Source organism: Somniosus microcephalus, chromosome 20 (genome assembly GCF_052327205.1).
Source record: "Somniosus microcephalus isolate GS21.2 chromosome 20, FLI_Smic_1.0, whole genome shotgun sequence".
NCBI lineage: Eukaryota > Metazoa > Chordata > Chondrichthyes > Squaliformes > Somniosidae > Somniosus > Somniosus microcephalus.
In genome coordinates, this window is record NC_141006.1 from 13,510,952 (window position 1) to 13,526,740 (window position 15,789).

General features: G+C 44.8%; 1 protein-coding gene across 7 annotated transcripts in view; it reads right to left on the minus strand.

Moving 5' to 3' along the window:
- The window catches only part of col16a1 (collagen, type XVI, alpha 1), a 636,201-nt gene that overhangs the window by 445,268 nt on the left and 175,144 nt on the right, over positions 1 to 15,789 (minus strand). For all 7 annotated transcript variants that reach the window (XM_085962342.1, XM_085962338.1, XM_085962337.1 and 4 more), the window contains exons 5-7: positions 12,286 to 12,409; positions 10,395 to 10,670; positions 7,297 to 7,377 (exon numbers count right to left, since the gene is read on the minus strand). In XM_085962342.1, the coding sequence (XP_085818468.1) occupies positions 7,297 to 7,377; positions 10,395 to 10,670; positions 12,286 to 12,409 (481 nt within the window). The remainder of the gene's footprint in view (positions 1 to 7,296; positions 7,378 to 10,394; positions 10,671 to 12,285; positions 12,410 to 15,789) is intronic.

A 15,789-nucleotide genomic window follows, 5' to 3' on the forward strand; every position in this document is an offset into this window, starting at 1 on the left:
ACTGAATAGATAGATAGATCACTCCCACACTGAATAGATTGATAGATCACTCCCTCACTGAATAGATTGATAGATCACTCCCTCACTGAATAGATAGATAGATCGCTCTCTCACTGAATAGTTAGATAGATCACTCCCTCACTGAATAGATAGATAGATCGCTCTCTCACTGAATAGTTAGATAGATCACTCCCTCACTGAATAGATTGATAGATCACTCCCTCACTGAATAGATAGATCACTCTCTCACTGGTTAGATAGATCACTCCCTCACTGAATAGATTGATAGATCACTCCCTCACTGAATAGATAGATAGATCACGTCCTCACTGAATAGATTGATAGATCACTCCCTCACTGAATAGATAGATAGATCACTCTCTCAGTGAATAGATTGATAGATCACTCCCTCACTGAATAGATAGATAGATCACTCCCTCACTGAATAGATTGATAGATCACTCCCTCACTGAATAGTTAGACAGATCACTCCCTCACTGAATAGATTGATAGATCACTCCCTCACTGAATAGTGAGATAGATCACTCCCTCACGGAATAGATTGAGAGATCACTCCCTCACTGAAAAGATAGATCACTCCCTCACTGAATAGATTGATAGATCACTCCCTCACTGAATATAGATAGATCACTCCTTCACTGAATAGACAGATGGATCACTCCCTCACTGAATAGATTGATAGATCACTCCCTCACTGAATAGATTGATAGATCACTCCCTCACTGAATAGATTGTTAGGTCATTCGCTCACTGAATAGATTGATAGATCACTCGCTCACTGAATAGATAGATAGATCACTCCCTCACTGAATAGATAGATAGATCACTCCCTCACTGAATAGATAGATCACTCCCTCACTGAATAGAGAGATAGATCACTCCCTCACTGAATAGATGGATAGATCACTCACTCACTGAATAGATAGATCACTCCCTCACTGAATAGATTGAGAGATCACTCCCTCACTGAATAGATTGAAGGATCACTCCCTCACTGAATAGATAGATCACTCCCTCACTGAATAGATAGAAAGATCACTCCCTCACTGAATAGATTGATAGGTCACTCCCTCACTGAATATATTGATAGGTCACTCTCTCACTGAATAGATTGATAGATCACTCCCTCACTGAATAGATTAATAGATCACTCCCTCACTGAATAGATTGATAGAACACTCCCTCACTGAATAGATAAACAGATCACTCCCTCACTGAATAGATAGATCACTCCCTCACTGAATATATTGATAGATCACTCGTTAAATGAACAGATTGATAGATCACTCCCTCACTGAATAGATTGATAGATCACTCCCTCACTGAATAGTTAGATAGATCACTCCCTCACTGAATAGATTGACAGATCACTCCCTCACTGAATAGATAGATAGATCACTCCATCACTGAATAGATTGATAGATCACTCCCTCACTGAATAGATTGATAGATCACTCCCTCACTGAATAGATTGATAGATCACTCCCTCACTGAATAGATTGACAGATCACTCCCTCACTGAATAGATTGATAGATCACTCCCTCACTGAATAGATTGTTAGGTCACTCGCTCACTGAATAGATTGATCGATCACTCTCTCACTGAATAGATTGATAGATCACTCCCTCACTGAATAGATGGACAGATCACTCCCTCACTGAGTAGATTGATAGATCACTCCCTCACTGAATAGTTAGATGGATCACTCCCCCACTGAATAGATTGACAGATCACTCCCTCACTGAATAGATTGATCGATCACTCCCTCACTGAATAGATTGATAGATCACTCCCTCATTGAATAGATTGATAGATCACTCCCTCACTGAACAGATTGAAAGATCACTCCCTCACTGAATAGATAGATCACTCCCTCACCGAATAGATTGACAGATCACTCCCTCACTGAATAGATTGATAGATCACTCCCTCACTGAATAGATTGTTAGGTCACTCGCTCACTGAATAGATTGATAGATCACTCGCTCACTGAAGAGATAGATAGATCACTCCCTCACTGAATAGATTCATAGATCACTCCCTCACTGAATAGATAGATAGATCTCTCCCTCACTGAATAGATAGATCACTCCCTCACTGAATCGATTCATAGATCACTCCCTCACTGAATAGATTGATAGATCACACCCTCACTGAATAGATAGATAGATCACTCCATCACTGAATAGATAGACAGATCACTCCCTCACTGAATAGATTGATAGATCACTCCCTCACTGAATAGAGAGATAGATCACTCCCTCACTGAATAGATTGATAGATCACTCCCTCACTGAATAGATAAACAGATCACTCCCTCACTGAATAGATAGATAGATCACTCCCTCACTGAATAGATTGATAGATCACTCCCTCACTGAATAGATTGATAGATCACTCTCTCACTGAATAGATTGATAGATAACTCGTTAACTGAATAGATTGATAGATCACTCCCTCACTGAATAGATAGATAGATCACTCCCTCACTGAATAGATTGATAGATCACTCCCTCACTGAATAGATTGATAGATCACTCCCTCACTGAATAGATTGATAGATCACTCGTTAACTGAATAGATTGATAGATCACTCCCTCACTGAATAGATAGATATATCACTCCCTCACTGAATCGATTGATAGATCACTCCCTCACTGAATAGATAGATGGATCACCCCCTCACTGAATAGATTGATAGATCACTCGCTAACTGAATAGATTCATAGATCACTCCCTCACTGAATAGATTGATAGATCACTCCCTCACTGAATAGATAGATAGATCACTCTCTCACTGAACAGGTCGGTAGATCACCCCCTCACTGAACAGATAGATAGATCACTCCCTCCTTGAATAGATTGATAGATCACTCACTCACTGAATAGACAGATAGATCATTCCTTCACTGAATAGATTGATAGATCACTCTCTCACTGAATAGATTGATAGATCACTCCCTCACTGAATAGATTGATAGATCACTCTCTCACTGTATAGAATGATAGATCACTCTCTCACTGAATAGATTGATAGATCACTCTCTCACTGAATAGATTGATAGATCACTCTCTCACTGAATAGAATGATAGATCACTCACTCACTGAATAGATTGATAGATCACTCTCTCACTGAATATATTGATAGATCACTCTCACTGAATAGTTTGTGCGCTCACTCCCTCACTGAATAGATAGATAGATCACTCCCTCACTGAATAGATAGACAGATCACTCCCTCACTGAATAGATAGATAGATCACTCCCTCACTGAATAGATTGATAGATCACTCCCTCACTGAATAGATTGATAGATCACTCCCTCACTGAATAGATAGATAGATCACTCCCTCACTGAATAGATAAATAGATCACCCCCTCACTGAATAGATAGATAGATCACCCCCTCACTGAATAGATTGATAGATCACTCGCTAACTGAATAGATTGATAGATCACTCCCTCACTGAATAGATTGATAGATCACTCGTTAACTGAATAGATTGATAGATCACTCCCTCACTGAATAGACAGATAGATCACCCCCTCACTGAATAGATTGATAGATCACTCGCTAACTGAATAGATTGATAGATCACTCTCTCACTGAATAGATAGATAGATCACTCCCTCACTGAACAGATAGATAGATCACTCCCTCCCTGAATAGATTGATAGATCACTCCCTCACTGAATAGACAGATAGTTCATTCCTTCACTGAATAGATTGATAGATCACTCTCTCACTGAATAGTTTGACAGATCACTCCCTCACTGAATAGATTGATAGATCACTCCCTCACTGAATAGATTGATTGATCACTCCCTCACTGAATAGATTGATAGATCACTCTCTCACTAAATAGATAGATAGATCACTCTCTCACTGAATAGATTGATAGATCACTCTCTCACTGAATAGATAGATAGATCACTCTCTCACTGAATAGATCGATAGATCACCCCCTCACTGAATAGATTGATAGATCACTCCCTCCCTGAATAGATTGATAGCTCACTCCCTCACTGAATAGATTGATAGATCACTCTCTCACTGAATAGATAGATAGATCACTCTCTCACTGAATAGATCGATAGATCACCCCCTCACTGAATAGATTGATAGATCACTCCCTCCCTGAATAGATTGATAGGTCACTCTCTCACTGAATAGGATGATAGATCACTCTCTCACTGAATATATTGATAGATCACTCCCTCACTGAATAGATTGATAGATCACTCATTAACTGAATAGATTGATAGACCGCTCCCTCACTGAATAGATAGATAGATCACTCCCTCACTGAATAGATTGATAGATCACTCCCTCACTGAATAGATTGATAGATCACTCCCTCACTGAATAGAGAGATAGATCACTCCCTCACTGAATAGATAGATCACTCTCTCACTAAATAGATAGGTAGATCACTCTCTCACTGAATAGATTGATAGATCACTCCCTCACTGAATAGATTGATAGATCACTCTCTCACTGAATAGATTGATAGATCACTCCCTCACTGAATAGATTGATAGATCACTCTCTCACTGAATAGATTGATAGATCACTCCCTCACTGAATAGATTGATAGATCACTCTCTCACTGAATAGATTGACAGATCACTCTCTCACTGAATATATTGATAGATCACTCTCACTGAATAGTTTGATGGATCACTCCCTCACTGAATAGATTGATAGATCACTCCCTCACTGAATAGATTGTTAGATCACTCCCTCACTGAATAGATAGATAGATCACTCCCTCACTGAATAGAGAGCTAGATCACTCCCTCACTGAATGGATTGATAGATCACTCCCTCACTGAATAGATAGATAGATCACTCCCTCACTCAATAGATAGATAGATCACTCCCTCACTGAATAGATTGATAGATCACTCCCTCACTGAATAGATAGACAGATCACTCCCTCACTGAATAGATAGATAGATCACTCCCTCACTGAATAGATTGATAGATCACTCCCTCACTGAATAGATTGATAGATCACTCCCTCACTGAATAGATAGACAGATCACTCCCTCACGGAATAGATTGATAGATCACTCCCTCACTGAATAGATTGATAGATCACTCCCTCACTGAAAAGATTGATAGATCACTCCCTCACTGAATAGATTGATAGATCACTCCCTCACTGAATAGTTAGATAGATCATTCCCTCACTGAATAGATTGATAGATCACTCTCTCACTGAATAGATAGATAGATCACTCCCACACTGAATAGATTGATAGATCACTCCCTCACTGAATAGATTGATAGATCACTCCCTCACTGAATAGATAGATAGATCGCTCTCTCACTGAATAGTTAGATAGATCACTCCCTCACTGAATAGATAGATAGATCGCTCTCTCACTGAATAGTTAGATAGATCACTCCCTCACTGAATAGATTGATAGATCACTCCCTCACTGAATAGATAGATCACTCTCTCACTGGTTAGATAGATCACTCCCTCACTGAATAGATTGATAGATCACTCCCTCACTGAATAGATAGATAGATCACGTCCTCACTGAATAGATTGATAGATCACTCCCTCACTGAATAGATAGATAGATCACTCTCTCAGTGAATAGATTGATAGATCACTCCCTCACTGAATAGATAGATAGATCACTCCCTCACTGAATAGATTGATAGATCACTCCCTCACTGAATAGTTAGACAGATCACTCCCTCACTGAATAGATTGATAGATCACTCCCTCACTGAATAGTGAGATAGATCACTCCCTCACGGAATAGATTGAGAGATCACTCCCTCACTGAAAAGATAGATCACTCCCTCACTGAATAGATTGATAGATCACTCCCTCACTGAATATAGATAGATCACTCCTTCACTGAATAGACAGATGGATCACTCCCTCACTGAATAGATTGATAGATCACTCCCTCACTGAATAGATTGATAGATCACTCCCTCACTGAATAGATTGTTAGGTCATTCGCTCACTGAATAGATTGATAGATCACTCGCTCACTGAATAGATAGATAGATCACTCCCTCACTGAATAGATAGATAGATCACTCCCTCACTGAATAGATAGATCACTCCCTCACTGAATAGAGAGATAGATCACTCCCTCACTGAATAGATGGATAGATCACTCACTCACTGAATAGATAGATCACTCCCTCACTGAATAGATTGAGAGATCACTCCCTCACTGAATAGATTGAAGGATCACTCCCTCACTGAATAGATAGATCACTCCCTCACTGAATAGATAGAAAGATCACTCCCTCACTGAATAGATTGATAGGTCACTCCCTCACTGAATATATTGATAGGTCACTCTCTCACTGAATAGATTGATAGATCACTCCCTCACTGAATAGATTAATAGATCACTCCCTCACTGAATAGATTGATAGAACACTCCCTCACTGAATAGATAAACAGATCACTCCCTCACTGAATAGATAGATCACTCCCTCACTGAATATATTGATAGATCACTCGTTAAATGAACAGATTGATAGATCACTCCCTCACTGAATAGATTGATAGATCACTCCCTCACTGAATAGTTAGATAGATCACTCCCTCACTGAATAGATTGACAGATCACTCCCTCACTGAATAGATAGATAGATCACTCCATCACTGAATAGATTGATAGATCACTCCCTCACTGAATAGATTGATAGATCACTCCCTCACTGAATAGATTGATAGATCACTCCCTCACTGAATAGATTGACAGATCACTCCCTCACTGAATAGATTGATAGATCACTCCCTCACTGAATAGATTGTTAGGTCACTCGCTCACTGAATAGATTGATAGATCACTCGCTCACTGAATAGATAGATCACTCCCTCACTGAATAGATTGTTAGATCACTCGCTCACTGAATAGATTGATAGATCACTCCCTCACTGAATAGATAGATAGATCACTCCCTCACTGAATAGATAGATAGATCACTCCCTCACTGAATAGATTGGTAGATCACTCCCTCACTGAATAGATAGATTGATTGAATGGGACATATGTGGACACTTGGCTCAATCCAACTGGACAGCTCACTAACCAGTATCTTTCCCTCTGCTGTGAGATGTAACTCCAGAGATGGAGGAGCATCTGATAACCATCTCTGGCCTTCCAGATACCATACGACATTTCAACAGGAGGTGATTTTTGGGTTCCAGGAATGCGGTCAGGAGTTCAGGTTGGTGCCGGGTTTCTGACGAGATTAGGAAGGAGCTGAGGCTCTGTCACTTACCCTGACCCCTGGGATCTCGCAGCACATCACCTTCTCCGCCATGAGAGGATCACAGAACAGAATCATCTGCTGAAGATCGACCTGTGCAGAGAGACGGGACAATAAAATTAGAAAAGGCGAGCTCTTTCCGTGTGATTGACCAACATCTGGTGGGTTTGTGCAGTGGGCGTTGCCATCGGCCCTCGAGTACGGTGGGGAGGGGCAGGTGAAGGCCAGAACTGTACAGGGTGGTCTCCACTTCTGCTGTCCCACCCTTCCAATTATCTCCTGTCCTCCCCTGAAAGTGGTGACTAATAAGAACATAAGAAATAGGAGCAGGAGTAGGCCAATCGGCCCCTCGAGCCTGCTCCGCCATTCAATAAGATCATGGCTGATCTGATCCTAACTGCCAATCCACTATCACAGAACCATCTCCTGCATCTAACAGAATTAGACACACGAAATAGGAGCAGGATCAGGCTACACGGCCCCTGGGCCCGCTCCGCTAACCACAGGGCCATGACCGATCCGAACTTAGACTCATGTCCAAATTCCTGCCCGCTCCCCGTAACCCTTAATTCCCTTTACTTCTAGGAAACTGTCTATTTCTGTTTTAAATTTATGTAATGATGTAGCTTCTACAGTTTTTTGGGGCAGCATATTCCATGGACCTACCACCCTCTGAGTGAAGTAGTTCCTCCTCATCTCAGTTTTGAAAGAGCAGCCCCTTATTCTAAGACTATGCCCCCTAGTTCTAGTTTCACCCATCATCGGGAACATCTTCCCTGCATCCACCCGATCCAACCCCTTCACAATCTTATATGTTTCAATAAGATCGCCTCTCATTCTTCTGAACTCCAATGAGTAGAGTCCCAATCTACTCAACCTCTCCTCATATGTCCATCCCCTCATCCCCGGGATTAACCGGGTGAACCTTCTTTGTACTGACTCGAGAGCAAGTATGTCCTTTCTTAAGTATGGACACCAAAACTGTACGCAGTATTCCAGGTGCGGTCTCACCAATACCTTGTACAACTGAAGCAATACCTCCCTATTTTTATATTCTATCCCCCTAGCAATGAAAGCCAACATTCCATTGGCCTTCTTAATTACTTGCTGCACCTGCATACTAACCTTTTGAGTTTCGTGCACCAGGACCCCCAGATCCCTTTGCACTTCAGTACTTTCCAGTTTCTTGCCATTAAGATAATAACTTGCTCTACGATTTTTCCTGCCAAAGTGCATAACCTCACACTTTCCAGTATTGTATTCCATCTGCCAAATCTCTGCCCACTTACTTAGCCTGTCTATGTCCCCTTGAAGGTTTTTTATGTCCTCCTCACTCACTACTTTCCCTCCCATCTTAGTATCATCTGCAAACTTTGATATGTTACACTCGGTCCCCTCCTCCAAATCGTTAATATAGATTGTAAAGAATTGGGGACCCAGCACTGACCCCTGCGGAACACCAGTAGTTACTGATTGCCAGTCTGAGAATGAACCATTTATCCCAACTCTCTGCCTTCTGTTAGATAGCCAATCCTCTATCCATGCCAGGATATTACCCCCAATCCCGTGATTTTCTATCTTAAGCAATAATCTTTTGTGTGGCACCTTGTCAAATGCCTTTTGGAAGTCTAAATACACTACGTCCACTGGTTCCCCTTTATCCACCCTATATGTTACTTCCTCAAAGAACTCCAGCAAATTTGTCAAACATGACTTCCCCTTCATAAAACCATGCTAATGTTTGGATAAGGGGGTGGGTGGGGGCACCTGAAGTCCTCCATCACACAAGTCACCATTCTTATTGCATCAGTCTACAGACTGAGTGTTGGTAGCCTATTCCACCATGAAAGGAGTCACAAAAAAGCATGAACATGTCCTTACCCATTGTCCATACACATAACCTTTCCAGCAAGGGTCAATGGACAGCAATCGGAAGTGGGAAGCCTCGTTGATTTTTGGGATATGCAATGAGAGTCAAGCTGCCGACTCCCACTCCACCCTTCCTAGTACAAAGGAACTGAGGCCAATTGTTGGGCCTCACCCTGGCCTGTATAATTGAGTACTAAATTAGGGAGTATTTTGATCCACTGAACCATTGGGAGAGCCTCAACAATTACTTTTAAAAATCACCTATTTGAAGGTTCCTCTGTGAAGCCCTGTCTATATCCATCGTTGCCTCAGCATATGTGAAGTGGCGAACTCCAGCAGTCATTGAACCCATTCAACTCGTTGAGATTTGACACAAGGACAAGGTCTGTTATAACGAGGATTCCTTGGATTTATGAGGTTTGTCTCCCTCCTCCCGAGACCATGGCTGGTTCTGGATGTACACAGGTCCCCAGGAGCATCAATCACTCAGCACCCCCCCCTTCCCTAGTGCCCGGTCTTTATGGGTAAAACCTTGACAGTGGGGACGGCATTTTCCACCCGAGTTATGTCAACTCCCTGGGGTAACGTTGATGAGGGGTGATTTAATTGAGGTGTTTAAGACGGTTAACGGATTTGTTAGGGTCGACACAGAGAAACTATTTCCTCTGGTGAGGGAGTCCGGAACAAAGCGGACATAACCTTAAAATTAAAGCTAGGCCGCTTCAGGGGTGATGTCAGGAAGCACATCTTCATCACACAAAGGGTACTGGAAATTGGGAACTCTCTCCCCCAAAAAGCTGTTGAGGCTGGGGGTCAATTGAAAATTTCAAAACTGAGATTGAGATGTTTGTTAGGTAAGGGCATTAAGGGTTATGGAACCAAGGCGGGTAAATGGAGTTGAGTAGATCAGCCATGATCTAATTGAATGGCTGAACAGGCTCGAGGGGGCAGAACGGCCACCTCCTGTTCCTATGCTTGGGCGGGACATGCAATGGGGGCTAATCAGCCATCACCCCCCTCACCCACCATTCCAGGATTTCCAACTGGAAGTGAGAGGCTGCCCTCAGTACCATTGGCCCTATATGGGCGAGCATCTTATAACAAGATACAAACAAACTGCATCACCTGACATATTCCCCGTCATTGTCACCATGGCAATGCCGGGCCCCACCCCCGGTGTTCAGTGTTGCCACAGAGGGTATGGCATGTGCTGTGAGTTGTTGTGTTATGATGGCACCAACCTCGGCGGGCCTGCTTTCCTCGGCCAGCCTGCTCATGACCGTCTGACCCTCTATGTCGATGTCGGCCCTCTCTTCCACCGACTTGATCTCGATCAGTTGGCAGTCGATGTAGAGAGAGGCCACTTTCTCCTGCACGCTGACCACCAGCTTGTGCCACCGCAGGTCGAACAGGGCAGCCACCCCCTCACTGCTGAACACCCAGCGCACGTAATCTTGGAAACGACCTTTGGCCTTGTACTCCACCGTTTTGTCCCTTCCATCGATGCGAACTGAAAACTGAATAGGACAGAGAGAAGAAATCAGACAATGAGATCCAAACATCACCCACACTTCCATTTTAATCTATTGGGTACAATTTCCATGGGATTCTCCCATCTCCAGCCACCATTTCGTCTAGAACGTTGGCAGAAAACCCAGAAAAAACGGCATTAGTGGAGATCGGAATGGCTGGAGATGGGAGAACTATTGCAGACATTCCAGTTGTTAATGTTTGTATCAGAATGTCCTGACTGAAGGGCTCTTCCCCTCCACACCCCAAAACACCTTAAACTGAGATAGGAGCCTTCCCATTTCAAAAAAACAGAAAGACTTGCAATTATATAGCAGCTTTCATGACTTCAGGACGTCCCAAAATGCTTTACAGCCAATGAAGTACTTTTGAAGTGTAGTCATGGCTGTAATGTAGGAAATGTGGCAGCCCATTTGTGCACAGCAAGATCCCACACACAGCAATGTGATAACCACACTGTTCGCAACCTTGGTGTCATATCTGACCCTGAAATCAGCTTCCATCCACATATCCGCAGCATAACAAAGACCGCCTACTTCCGCCTCTGTAACATAGCCCGTCTCCGCCCTTGCCTCAGCTCATCTGCTGCTGAAACCCTCATCCATACCTTTGTTACCTCTAGACTTGACTATTCCAACGCACTCCTGACTGGCCTCCCATGTTCTACTCCGTGTAAACTTGAGGTCATCCAAAACTCGGCTGCCATGTCCTAACTCGCACCAAGTCTTGTTCGTCCATCTCCCCTGTGCTCGCTGATCTACATTGGCTCCCGGTTAAGCAGCGCCTCGATTTCAAAATTCTCATCCTGGTTTTCAAATCCCTCCTTGGCGTCGCCCCTCCCTATCTCTGTAATCACCTCCAGCCCCACAACCCCTCGAGATATCTGCGCTCCTCTAATTCTGTCCTCTTGAGCAACCCTGATTATAATCGCTCAACATTTAGTGGCCGTGCCTTCTGTTGCCTCGGCCCTAAGCTCTGGAATCCCCTGCCTAAACCTGTCCGCCTCGTTACCTCTCTTTCCTCCTATAAGACGCTCCTTAAAACCTACCTCTTTGACCAAGCTTTTGGTCACCTGCCCTAATTTATCCTTATGTGGATCGGTGTCAAATTTGTTGTCTTAAAATACTCCTGTGCAGCACCTTGGGACGTTTTACTATGTTAAAGTCGCTATATAAATACAAGTTGTTGTTGTTGATGATGACCAGACAATCTGTTTTCGTGTGTTGGTTGAGGGCTCAATATTGGCCAGGGCCCCCAGGAGAACATGCAATTTTAGGCTGGCTCTGGTCAGAGCCTGCGACCGGTTCCACGGGTGATAGAAGAGAAAAGTGTCAAATTACTTTCGGGAGGTCCTCTGAGGCCTATGAAAATAATCTGGGCTGCTGTAATCCCAGGACTCGCACCCTCCTCGACCGCAACCTCACAATCACAGTGGGCCTTTTCACCGCCAGTGTGTTTAGGGAGCTTAACAGCAGCTAATCCCCAATCCGACTTATCCGGATTCACTGAACTCCAGCCCAGCACTGATGGGATTGTCTCAGTGGCCAGAACATTCTGTATATGCGGGCCTGGAATGGCTGAACTACGACTACGTCACATTACCTGAGTCAGGCCCTGCTGGTTGGTGATTTTTATCATGTACCAATTCTCCTTCAGTGTCTTCTTTTTGAGCAGCAGTGTTGCGAGAAAGGTGAAGTCACGCGGCAGGCCCTGAGGGAACACCTGTCTGAAAAATTGGAAAAACATGTATTTCATCAAAGACCAATGACGCACCAAGTCCCGTTCGCCCATCACCCCTGTGCATCACTCCTCATCCATGCCTTTGTTACCTCTAGACTTGACTATTCCAACGCACTCCTGGCTGGCCTCCCACATTCCACCCTACATAATCTTGAGGTCATCCAAAACTCGGCTGCCCGTGTCCTAACTTGTACCAAGTCATGTTCACCCATCTCTCCTGTGCACGCTGACCTTCATTGGCTCCCGGTTAAGCAATGCCTCGATTTCAAAATTCTCAATCTTGTCTTCAAATCCCTCCCTGGCGTCGCCTCTCCCTATCTCTGTAATCTCCTCCAGCCGCACAACGTCCCGAGATATCTGCCTCCTGTACATCCTCCTCTTCCCTCACCCCACCATCAGCGGCTGTGCCTTCTGTTGCCTGGGCCCTAAGCTCTGGAATTCCCTCCCTAAACCTCTCCGCCTCTCTACCTCTCTCTCCTACTTTAAGATGCTCCTTAAAAACTACCTCCTTGACCAAGCATTTGGTCATCTGTCCTGATATCTCCTTCTTTGGCTCAGTGTCAATTTTTGTCTGATTGCTCTCCTGTAAGGTGCCTTGGGATGTTTTACTATGTTAAAGGGGCAGGCTACTGTCTGACAGCAGCTCACACCCTCAGTCTCCCACTCAAAGAGCTGAAAAGTTATCAGCACAGTTATGATAAATGCTCCACTGGTGTTTATTCTGGATCAGGGGCGGAGTTGTACTGGGAACACAAGGTGAAGGCAGTGAGCCTCAAGCAGCTCCCAGCAAATATACACTTGAATATTAAGTAGCATGTCAAAGTGGTCGGCTTCCCTTTCTACTTGACAGGCACCTTGATGTTAAAGCTTGATCATCCGCAACTTCAAAAAGTCTCTCAGAAAGCAAAGCACGATTAAAAAAAAAATCAGGATTCATTAATCAGATTTTAAGTTACATCCCAACAGGTACATGATGTGAGAGCAGCAGATGGAGATGGCAAACGTAGTGTGATTATAGCCAGGCCCTGCGTATTCAATGATAAGTCAATAGAAGATTAAAATGTCCATTTAGTCAAATTTTGCCTTAAGAAGCAAGTTCAAATTGTAATGGTGTAGCAATGGTGCTAGGCTAGGTATAATTAATAACTCTCCACCCTTTTAAATGGTAGTGTCCCGGGGTTGGGCGGGAGCGGCAATTTGGCAGAAGGAGGCTGCAGCCGGAGACCCGTGGGGCCAGGCCCAGCGGTCAGTGTGAGGAGGGATCTGGAGGTGATTGGGGATGGTGAGGGGCCTGCTCCTCCTCACCTGCAAGGAGCTCTCACTGAAGTAAATTTTTTACAACTTACTTGTAAAAAATGATTGGCCAGTCAGTCGGGTGTCGGGCTCCACACAGTGCGGACTCCACACAGTGCGGACTCCGAGCCCCAGGCTTTTAGTTAGATTCACCTCGCGGCGCCGACCTTTGAACTTAAAGCGGGCGACTGGAAGGTGAAATGGCGCCGGGCGGGTACGGAGTGACCTCAAGCCTCGGCCTAATCTTCACCCATCCCACGCTCCATTCTCGCTGGGCCGGGGGTGGGCGGGATTCAAATGCCAGCCCAGTGTGTGCATTTAAAGGTTATGTAATAAAAAAACTCAGTCCACTTCCTGCACTTGCGATCTTTTATTATTTCGTTTACTGCAGGATAAAAGTGTCACGGGTTTCCTCGGGATTCTGCCAGACTCCAGCAGGAATTCGCTGGAGCCTGTCAGAAGACAGCAGGAATATTTGTGGTGTTTCCCCGGGTGGCCTTATAAGGGGCTGATCCTGTGCCAGAGCCCCAATAGGCCAATGCCAACAGGCGGAGGCCCTGGGGAGAGGTGAGGGACTCCCTACACTGACAGTTCTTGCTGCCCCAGCTCAGCCAGGAAGGTTTATTACCCCAAGTGCAGTGACGTGTGCCGGCCTCCAGATGGGTGCTGGTGGCCCCACCAGTCCAGGTCAGTGGTCTAGGCCTCAAAAGGAAATGGTAAAAAATTGGAACGGCCCCTTCAATAGAGGGCCGAGGTGGGGCAGTAGTGGGTCTTAGGGGGTGCTGATCAACCCCCAACGCCACCAGGGGCAGGAAACCCCAACCACACCCCCAGGGGCAGATATCCCCACCCCCTGGGCACTTTATTTGTTGGCCCCTGTAGTGGCACAGGCTCACCCTGGGCCTACTGCCAGTCACTGCTGCTACCCTGAGGACAGACTGTGGCTTGGGCCTGGCTCAGCATACACTGGGCACTGAGCACCATGTCGGGGTCGCAGCACGAAATCTGCACCTCGGCAGCAATGCAGAATCAGCGCACGAGTCCCTTCACGGTTCCTCTGTGCTTCTGAACCTCCAGCCGTCGAACTTTAAATGCTGCTGGGGGCATAACCTTAACAGTAGAGCCAGGCCGTTCAAGGGTGATGTCAGGAAGCACTTCTTCACACAAAGGATAGTGGAAATCTGGAACTCCCCACCTCCCCCCCCCGCCAAAAAAAAGCTGTTGAGGCTGGGGGTCAATTGAAAATGTCAAGCTAAGTTTGAGAGATGTTTGCTCAGCAAGCATATCAAGGGTTACAGAACATGGCGGGTAGATAAAGTTAAGACACAGATCAGCTGATGGAATGGCGGGACAGCCTCGGGGGGCTGAATGGCCTAATCCTGTTCCTATTAATCAAAGCCCTTGGTAGGAAGTTCTGACATTGTAGACACATCTTGGGTAGATACACAGACAGGCAAAGCAGCACCTGGTGAAGCGCCGACCCGACACATAAAATGTTCAGATGCTGACAGGCTGTTGTTTATTTCCTATTTTTATTTCATGAGTGCCAGCATCTGTGTGGAGTTGGTTTTGCAATCCAATGTTAAACTGATCTGGCTCTCAATCTGACCCAGGAAAAATGTCAATGTGAAAAATAAAAAGCTCATCTGCATACCGTATTCCTGATGTAATATCGAAGATTCACAAACTATGCAAACAAGGTTGTTTTTTAAATCTACAATGACAAGTCCATGGAAACCTAATCAACAGAGGCAGTAAAGCTCCACGTAACCTGTAGGCCATGGATATTTCAACTCACTTCAAATCGCATGTAGAATTATTCAGCACACAAGCAGGGCTTTCAGTCTATCACAACTGTGACCAAAACCTGTGCAACTGTACCCCAGTGAGAGTCAGCACCTTCAGGAACTGTACCCCAGTGAGAGTCAGCACCTTCAGGAACTGTACCCCAGTGAGAGTCAGCACCTTCAGGAACTGTACCCCAGAGAGAGTCAGCGCCTTCAGGAACTGTACCCCAGTGAGAGTCAGCACCTTCAGGAACTGTACCCCAGTGAGAGTCAGCACCTTCAGGAA